Raw genomic sequence first — 10,566 nt, forward strand, 5'->3', positions numbered from 1 at the left:
CTCTTTCCAGTGTAGCATGCTTGTAAACTTGGGTAGAATCTCATAATCCCTTAAGATTTCATTGCTGTACTATCGCTACAGCCATATTATGGTGTTGATATTGTAATTCCTTTAACAGAAAGATGACTCGTGAAACTGAAGGCCATAAGCCTTAGTATCAGATCTGTTTAAGTCTCACAAATTTCTAAATGTCCCAATACTACAGTCTCCCATCAATAACAAAATCAGTTTGTTGGGTACTACTTGGAAACTACGTAGCGATGCCCAGACCCTGATAGTCTCCCTGGTGGATCACTTTGCACTGATGAGATGGATTCTACTCAAGTAGAATCACACCATGGAGGAATTTCTTGGGCAGCAGTCTGGGGTCTCCAAGCAAAGGATCCAGAGACAGAGGCAGTTACTCCTCACTCAGCCTCTTATCACATTGGCTTCTGTGATATTTGAGTAAAGGGAACATTCTAATTTTTAGGAATTTTCCCTGGTTTATTGTGGGCAATTTGGGCAGCAGTAGCCATAGATACTCGGGAAATTGCGAGTGTCTGCAGGGTGGTAGCTAAAAGTATATTCCTCAAGCCTACCTAGGAGACAACTGTGGATTTAGAAAGACTCAATAAAACGGTTTGAAAGAGTTTTGTGAATAGAATGGGTGAGAAAGTGACTTGCCTTTTTTGGCCCTGCTATATAAATAGAATGTGGAAGTTAAAAGTATGCACTTTGGGGTCACATAAACTTTGGTTCAAATCAGGGTTCTACCAATTACTATCCATATGACCCTGGAAAAGTTAGTTTATACTTCTAACTTGCAGTTTTCTCATCTGTAAAATTGTGATAATAATAATACCTCTTATTACTAATAGATGGAGTGGGAGAAATGGGTAAAGGGGGGTCAAAAATGCTCAATGTAAGGGTGAAGAAAATAGTGTCTATTTTATAGTTGTTTTTGAAGATTAGATATATGAAAACTCATTTCTCATACAAAGGAAATGCTCAATAAATTTTGATGTTTACAAAAATGAATTTCAAGACTTGTATAGATTTGTGTGTGCTAATGTTATAATTTACTTCCTTTTGAGTAGCTCAAGGAGCTTTGTAAATACAAATCTCTCAGTCTTTCAATATAAGACTGCTTTGGTCTCCTGGTTTTGTGGGGTAAATATTTAGCACTCTATTACCAAAAATCTTTTGAAATTTCTTTTTTCCTCAGGAGGGGGACATATCTGGAATTTCCTTAAAAGGTTGAAAGGAAGATGGTATTAATATGATTCTTAATGATGCTAGCACTTTTATGTACATTCATAATGTAGAACTGAAATAATGATCACAAAAAGGAACTTTTGATAGTAGGAACAGAAAGTTTTACCCAAAAGTTGTCAAGTTCTTATTTTCTTCAGTGATTTTGGAATTCTTGGCCCTGCACTGGGAGTTTTTCTTCTTTGTGGAATTATAGTAGCTTGGTGGTCTATTAGTTTCTATCTTAGAGTCCTCAATTACCTTCAGCAAGGTATATAGGGCTTAATTTTCTAGTTTTATGGTACACACTCATAAAAACAGAAAAAAAGCATCCTGATATTTTATAGGATGCATGATGGAGACAGTTTTGCAAGTAGTCATTTAAAATCACCTTTCTCTACCCCGTCCATGACTGACAGACGTTCTAGTGATTGTTCCCTCTGCCTAAACAGCTTGAAAGCCAGTAAGGTCTAAAAATGAAATCAAAAAGTCTGTTCTACCTTACACAATTTAAACTTTGATCATAGTGTCTTATAGATAAGGAGTGAAAAAGGGAACTCATTTAACAGTGCTGAATAGGGCTAGATTTTTATTTGAAGGTATTTGATGCTGTGGTCTCTAATTGCTGAAATTAAATTTAATGAATATAACATTAAAAACAAACACTTAAAGTTTTGTAGTTTCAGCTGTAGTCATATCATATTTCAGCATGATAAAGTTATGACACCTTCTTAAAGATTCATCATATTTACTGATGACCCAGAATTAAAGAAGTTGTGACTTGTAGTCAGCTTGATGACTAATATTTGTCCTATCTTTAACATTATGCTCACTTAAGAACATACAATTTGTAAACCGGCCCTGCTTTAAAGAATATCATTGAGTCCGTTGAGTCTCTATATGCTCTATAAATAGAAGTAAATTAGGACGGAAATAAGAACAGTTGCTAGGTTACTCGACACAACCCCAAAATGTCAACAGCAGCAAATGAATTGGAGCATATCAAATCTTAAAATACTGGAGGTGATTCTTGGTATTAAAAAAAAAAAAAAAGCCATGTACACTTAAATATGATGTTGATGGTAGGAGAACACCCTCATTGCTGCTTTTTAGCATGTAGTCCGCTGAATATCCTCAACCATGAGAAGAGAAAAATTGCCATGAATGAGTGGTGTATTTTAAGAATTGGAAACATTTTAATACTTTTTTTGTGTGTGTGGGCCTCTCACTGTTGTGGCCTCTCCCATTGCGGAGCACAGGCTCCAGACGCGCAGGCCCAGCGGCCATGGCTCACGGGCCCAGCCGCTCCACGGCATGTGGGATCTTCCAGGACCAGGGCACGAACCCGTGTCCCCTGCATCAGCAGGCGGACTCTCAACCACTGCGCAACCAGGGAAGCCTGTAAACATTTTAATAGGTCCTATTTATTATCATAATACACTCCCAATAACTTAAATGTATACTGAATTACCATACAGAATACGGAGACATGACCGCATTACCGTCTTCGTGATATAATTTGGTTTAGGTTGCTATGAAAAGCACAGGTCTGGTAAGCCTTGATGAAATGACATTACTCAGCAGCAGTGCACTAGGTAGTGAACGTTCTCATCATTTGTTTCTATAATTTCTATTGTGTATTTGGTGGTAACGCTGCTTTCTTACCTTTCTGGGTGATCATTCTCAGTGCTTCATGGTTTCCTCTTCCTCTATCTATTCTTAGGCATTAGGGTTCACTAGAGTTTTGATGTAAGCCCTGTAGTCCTCAAGTTTTTTCCACTTTTCTTGGATATGCTCATATAGTCCCAAGATTTCAGATGTCCTATATAGAGGTACATGACTTTAGCCAAGTCCTGTCTCCTGAGCTCTGGCTGCATATATTTGCAGGCCTGTAAGTTTCCTTGCCTCATGTAGCTCGCCTGTGGAACTCACTGTTTCTAAGCCTGAATGCATCATCTTACCCCACAAATCTACCCCAACTCCCATATTTCTTATGGTGCTTCTGTACATTCTTTTGCACAAGTTTGAACTGGGAATCTTTTTTTTTTTTTTTTTTTTTTTTTTCTCCCTTCCTAACAGCTAATCTACAATAAGTTCTGGTTTTACTATCTTCTATCTGAACTTGTCCATTTTTTTCACCACCTCCACTATCACTTCTTTCAAAGAAAACGTCCACTGGACAAAGTTAAAAAGGAAAGGAAGACTTTACTCAAGACCACTGCAATAGAGGAGAGAGACCAGAGCTCAGTCTGAATTCAACTCTGCTGAAACAAGGGGGTGAAAAAGTTTCAGAGGTGGGGTGAGGGGATTTGGAGGCCATTTATGTTCTCTTTGGACTTTAGCCAAAGGAAAAGTGAACTTTCTCTATTTACATGACTGGAGGGACTTTTATAATTTGGAGCCAGGTGCCCTCTAAAGTTAAGCTCCTCCCCTCCCACAGAGACTGGAAGTTAGGGCTCTATCTTCCGTGATGGTTACATTTCAAAAGGATGGCTCCCAGGTCCTTGAGAAAGGTAGTCCTGGGTTGTAAAACTGGCAAGAAGCATTGAGGTATTTACATCTCAAAGAGACAGAGAAGGAATTTACAGCTATACATTTTATAAAGTACATTCTCTAAGAAAAAGGAGGTCAGGAGCTTAGAGTCAGGAAAAAGTCTGTCTAAAGGTTAGTCAAGCTGAGGGGAGTGTTAAGCTTGTCTTGGTGAATACCTTAGTTCAGGCACTGGTGTCTCTCACTAGATTGTCTATAGCAGACTCCTAAATTGCCTCTTGCCTCTAGCTTTGTGAACGTTCATTCTCTCACTTGAACTCATGTAATGTTTCTAAAGTGCAAATCTGTCATCTATCACCATGCATTAAACGTCTTATAGGTCTCAGTGTCTCCCCATCCAATCCCTCAGTGCCCTACGTAAGAGAACTTCAGGATCTGCTCCCCGCTCCTCTCTTTTGCCTCATATTTCACCACTTTCTCTCCAAACCTGACCCCTTGTATGTAAATCATTCTTCCTAGAAGACACAGGCTCTCCCCTCACATCCCTCTCTTAGGAAAACAATTCCCTCAACTCCCCATCTTCCCCTTCATCTTGAAAAACCTGCTCGTCATTAGGATTCCAGATTAGCTTAGACTTCACTGAAATGCAAGTCCAAGTGTACTTTCCTCCCAACATCCATCTGTAATACATGGAGATTCCCATATCATGACATTCCTTGTGCGTGTATAATTTCTTATATGATGGCTTTTTTTTCCTCCATTCAGTAAACCTGAGTAAACCTCATTAGTGCAGAGAACATGTTTTTGTCTCATTTAGCATTATATTTACAGAGCCTCATACACTGCCTGGTAGATTTAGATGAAACAAGATAAAGATCACCTTCCTTTTGTAAGCCACCTTGCCTCAAAAGTACACTAGGTCTTCAATAGATTAAGTCTAGGGGATTACATTAATTTCTTTCCTGATCTTTCTCCCTTCCAACAGTTGTACTTACTTGAACCAGATAAATCTTACTATAAATTGCTAGGTCACTACTCTGAAATATTCTGTGGCTCCCTACTACCCAGTACCTGCTAGTATAAATATTAATTGTTCTTCTTGCCAAAGTCCTTCACAGTGCCTCCTTATTCCTGGCCCTCTAGGCATACAAATCCAAAAACTCTCTTTATTTGCTAAACTGATGCTTGTGTTCCTGGTAGTTAGAACTATCCCTGAGGCTATGATTTTTCCCATGTCTGAATTGTCTACCTTTTGTCCTTTTTTATTCCATCAAATACAAAAGTACTTTAAGGTGAGCTCGACTCCCTTAATTTCCAAGAGGTTTTCTTTATACTTAGCCTTATACTATACTTATAAGTATACTTATACTATTGATTTAATGGTACAAAAATTTCTGCTGAGAAGCAGTCTAAAGGACAGTACTTATTCATTTTGGATTTTTATGTGCTAAGGTCACTAGACTCTGTCTTTCTGTATCTACAGTGAAGTGTCGTACCTGGAAGTTTCAACTTTGTTTTATACAAATTCTTTACCCGAATTGAAATTTAGTGTCATTCCTCTGACTTTATAAGTCACTGTGTAAAAATCTAGGCAGAGAGAATTAAAGTTAAAAGCATTGTTATTATTTTATCTGAAACTTTTTATAATATTTTAATAAAAAGCTCTTGAAATGGCAATCCAGGAAAGATTGTTACCAAATACCTTAACATACTCTCACTTGTCAGACAGTGGAACTACATTAAACTATATACATTTCACCCTACCTTGGTTGTTGGGAAGTTCTCAGTTAAAATTAATACTTAGTAACTAATCTTAAATGCCTGGTATGTTTGTCTCTTGTTTCTAATTGTCTTATTTATCTTTAGAAATAATTAATCTTCATTATTATTAGTTAGTGAACCTAACCTTCCATCAAGCTTTAAATAGAGTGTTTTCTACTCATTGATGCTTTCATAGAAGAGGAAATAGCAAGTAGGAAAGCCTCAAGGAAGGAATGCTCTGGGAAGCAAGGTTAGTGAGGTGAGGGGAGGTCTGAGACTAAAAAGGAGGCCTGATCTTTAAGTCACAAAAGCCATTGTAGGACATTTAGCTTTTATTTTGAGAACGGTAGGAAGCTATTGCACAGCTTTGAGCCAGAGAGTGACATACGACTTTTATTTTAAAGGGGTCATTCTTTATGTTGTGTTGAAAAGAGTCTGAGTAGTGGTACAGGAGAAAGCTGGAAGTTAGAAAACTATCACTATTATCCAAGTAAGAAATGATGGAGGCTGAGACTGTGGTTTTAAAAATAGAGAGGTTGAAAGTTGTTGATTGAACATATATAGAGATGGGTGAATCAGTGAATTCTCTGAAGATTAGATACTGAGTATAAGAGAGAGAGAATGGAATCAAGGACAACTCAAGGTTTTTGTCTTGAGAACTGGGAATGTGGACTTACCATTTATATCGTTTTTGAGGAGACAATTGAGCACGTTGGAGATGGTGGAAGATCAGAAATTAATTTTGAATATGTCTAAGTCTAAAAAGTCTATTAGACAACCAACTGAAGATGTCAAGTAGACAGATTTGAAATTTGCAAACCAGACTGGAATTCATTTCACATGAATAGCTTTATATTACAATTTTACAACTTTCTCAACTTATAGAGAAGTTTTATATATTACATGGTGACCGCTTTTTTTTTTCCTCAAAGAAGCTGATATTTTCGTTTGTCTAGTTTCCCTCTACTTTCAGACCTCATTTTCCCCACATTTTCTCTTTCCTGATTCAGTTGCTTTTTTAACTATTACCTTTGATGGAAGATCTCCCCTGACCACCCTGGTTAAAACTGCAGTCCCTTCCCCACCCCCATATAAACCTCTTCCCCTCTCTGATTTTCTCCCTAGCACTTCCTTTCACTATCTGACATACTACATCTTTGTTGGTTTAGTATGTCTACTATACAGTAAATTCAATGAAGGCAACAATTTTAATCCCTTTTCCCATGATATATTCCCCAAACTTAAGTGCTGGGCACATAATAAATATGCTATATAAATATTTACTGAGTGAATAAGTGGATGAATGATGTTGACCATAAGTGTGTTTTGGGAAAAGAAACATGTGCAAAAAGCTGGAGAGGAGGGGAACTGTTTTGGATACAGCATTTATATTCAGACAATAAAAGTTTGTCTGCAAGATAAATAACATAATTCTTGTTTTTCAAAACTAGTGTTTTAATAGATAATTACCCAAACAACAGTCATTTGGAAAATTTTTCTGAGGCTAAAGTGTTCAAGTGATTCTTTGCCTTCTCGAGTTTATAGGTGTTTGTGATGAACATGTGGCTAAAAAGTAGTGCCCTCTATCCCATTCTTTTAATTGTTGTCATTGAAAAAGTCCTATTTCTTTTAATGCTGAAAATTTAACGTATCTAAATTAAATAATTCTGAATGATTAGTCTCTGGTGAAATATATATGTGCTTACTTCTTTTCCTATTAAAAACAATGTGTATCAAGTAATGGTTAAGGTAGTAAAAAAAAAAAAGCTCAAAAGCAAAATTGATATTATAAAAATTACCTTTGCATGCTAAAGTACTTCAATCTACAGCTTGGGTTTTTTGGGCTTTTTAAAAAATATTATTTAATTTTTTTATACAGCAGGTTCTTATTAGTTATGTTTTATACATATTAGTGCATGTATGTCAATCTCAGTCTCCCAATTCATCCCACCATCACCACCCTCCCCCGCCCACCCCACTTTCCTCCCTTGGTGTCCATACATTTGTCCTCTACATCTGTGTCTCTATTTCTGCCTTGCAAAATTACATTGTTCATCTGTACAGTTCATCTGTACCATTTTTCGAGATTCCACGTATATGCGTTAATATACTATATTTGTTTTCCTCTTTCTGACTTACTTCACTCTGTGTGACAGTCTCTAGGTCCCTCCACATCTCTACAAATGACCCAGTTTCGTTCCTTTTTATGGCTGAGTAATATTCCATTGTGTATATGTACCACATCTTCTTTATCCATTCATCTGTTGATGGACACTTAGGTTGCTTCCATGTCCTGGCTGTTGTAAATAGTGCTGCAGTGAACATTGTGGTACATGACTCTTTTTGAATTATGGTTTTCTCAGGGTATATGCCCAGTAGTGGGGTTGCTGGGTCTTATGGTAGTTCTATTTTTAGTTTTTTAAGGAACCTCCATACTGTTCTCCATAGTGGCTGTATCAATTTACATTCCCACCAACGGTGTAGGAGGGTTCCCTTTTCTCCACACCCTCTCAAGCATTTATTGTTTGTAGATTTTTTCATGATGGCCATTCTGACCAGTGTGAGGTGATACCTCATTGTAGTTTTGATCTGTATTTCTCTAATAATTAGTTATGTTGAGCATCTTTTCATGTGACTCTTGGCCATCTGTATGTCTTCTTTGGAGAAATGTCTATTTAGGTCTTCTGCCCATTTTTTGTAAATCTTGTGTGTTTATATGCATATTTTAAATCAGTGAGTGATTATTAACCTACCTTTATATTTTTAAATAAATTTAAACATGTTTTTCTTATAATGAGGTATACTGGCTGTATTTCTTATAATGAGGTATGTATATGTATATTTGTGTATGTGTATATATATATGGCTTGGTTAAAATCACATGTAAATATGAATGGGCATAGAGCACAAACATTTCCCCTGGTGTGGGGTCATTGACTCTATAAAGCTCATGTACTTGTGAGAAACAAAGCTTTTTAAAAATGTCATCTCCAGACACGTCTCCTGCTTTCTGATTCTAATACAATTTAGAGAGAGAGAACACAATTTCTGGAGTCAAACTCCCAAGTTTAAATCCTGATTCTGCCACTTATAACTACTGATATTCAGCAAGTTACTGAAATCCTCTATGTCTCAGTTTGCTTATTTTTTAGATGGATCTATTCACATCATAGGGTTATTGTGAAGCTTATGAGTTAATATTTGTACAACACGATGCAGAGTTAACTGCTCAGACTTAGGTGACTATCATCATGATGATCATTGCCACCAATGCCACTATCATTGCCACCTTCCTCATCATCATCATCATCATTTGTTGAATGGTTTCACATTTATGACACCTCTGCTAATTCTGCACATTGGCAACATTCACTTTACTGATCAGTCCTCTTCAGATTTTCCAAAACATTTGTGGAGAGAACCAGCCTGATTGGCAAAGCTAAATAAAGTCCCTCCTCTATCCCTTTGCATGGATCTTCTCATGGGTTTGTAGTTAATTTATGGATAGGGAGCCCTTGAATCAAGGTAGATGGCCTACCCTGGTCTACTTTCAAGCTGTGTATGAAAATAAAATGAGGTCTATGTTGTTTCTTTGAGTGGAAGGTGATAGAGGAAATCAGGCTATAAGTGGATATTGGGTGCATTGGATGTTAAGATAGGCACACAAAATATCATAATACCACACCAGACTGTTGCCAAGGAAGGTAAGAGTCATCTGCATCCAAGAAATGTTCACGAAGCACTTGCCTATGATTCATGGTCCTGGGTCACTTAGAACTTGCAATCTAAGACATAGCAATTGAAATGTGTAGAGGGCATATGTAGTCAGCAGAATAGAAATGTGAAGACATCACCACCTGGCAAACAAAATTTTCACCTTCCCCGCTAATAATGGCAAGTGCACTGTACAAGTAGAGAACTTGAGTAAGTTCTAGAAGTCTGTGACTTGAGAATATTCAGCTGTCTGTCTAGGCTAGGTAGACACAGTGAGATACTCAGATTTCTCCTCATCAGTCCAAGGGATTGTCATGTAAAGTGTAAATTATGTTTCCAAAGCAACAATTTGGAAGGTTTTGATCTCTCTGCTCTTCAGCTACTATCAGCCCATCTTTGAAATTTAAAGTGACAGAACTACTTTAGTCTTCTCTCCTAGTTCTTAGGCTTCCCTAGGGATAAGAGGTCCAAACTCTTCTACACCCAAAATCCTGGGTGCAGAGAAGAGTAAAGAATCTAGGTGGCAACAGAGTTTTTTATAGTTTCAATTGACTTGAAGGTTAGAATTTTAAAAGAAAGGAAAGTCTTCTAAAATTAGCAGCAAAACATATGTACCTTTTTAATAGCTCTTTTTAAAATTGTGCGTGACATTGATCTTTACTGGCTTTCTGATGGAACTTTGAAGTTTTACACATTCCTAAAATTGAATTTAATAATGTCAATTTAAAAAATTCCTTCAATTTCCTATTGTACTAAAGTTGCATGCCTATTCCTCTTTCATAGCTATGTGCTTTTGAATAAGCATGTCTTCTATTGCATACTAAATTAAGAAGAAACAATATACTTGAAATTAGATAAATGTGACTTTTAGGAGATCAGGATCATAGAATTGGTACCTGAAGTATACTTTTAGGAAAGTTGGAATTAACACAGCCTTCCATGGAAGAGTCACTGTGGCATGAAGTTACCCTCCCAGTTTTAAAACATTTCCAAATTTATTATCAAATTATGCTTTTATCTGTAAAATACATGAGTATACCTTAGGCATCACAGTTACCTATTCTGATGATGATGGTGATGATGATGATGATGATGATGATAACAGTAAAAACAAGTTATTTAATTAATGCTTAGTATGTAGCAGGTACTTTGTTAAATTTTCTCCACAACTACCCTCTGAAGTAGATGTTACTATCCCCACTTCAAAAACATAGAAAAAGAGACACAGAGAGTTTGTGCAAGTACCCAATATCCTGTAGTATGAAGTGACACAGCTGAGGCTGACCCAGGTGTGTCTGCCTCAGGGATCCGCCTGTGCCCCTGCTCTTCTCTCTGTACAACACAACCCCCCTCCTTGCAGTCCAGGCT

General features: G+C 37.1%; 1 protein-coding gene across 1 annotated transcript in view; it reads left to right on the forward strand.

Annotated features, from left to right (window-relative positions):
- Positions 1–10,302, forward strand: part of CTNNA3 (catenin alpha 3) — a gene marked incomplete at its 3' end in the record, with an annotated part of 1,444,109 nt that extends 1,433,807 nt beyond the window's left edge. The window contains exon 15 of the mRNA XM_007456477.1: positions 10,243–10,302. Within this exon, the coding sequence (XP_007456539.1) occupies positions 10,243–10,302 (60 nt within the window). The remainder of the gene's footprint in view (positions 1–10,242) is intronic.
- Between the last annotated feature and the right edge of the window lie 264 nt (positions 10,303–10,566).

The sequence above is a fragment of the Lipotes vexillifer genome, unplaced genomic scaffold (assembly GCF_000442215.2).
Source record: "Lipotes vexillifer unplaced genomic scaffold, Lipotes_vexillifer_v1.1 scaffold520, whole genome shotgun sequence".
Classification (NCBI taxonomy): Eukaryota; Metazoa; Chordata; class Mammalia; order Artiodactyla; family Lipotidae; genus Lipotes; species Lipotes vexillifer.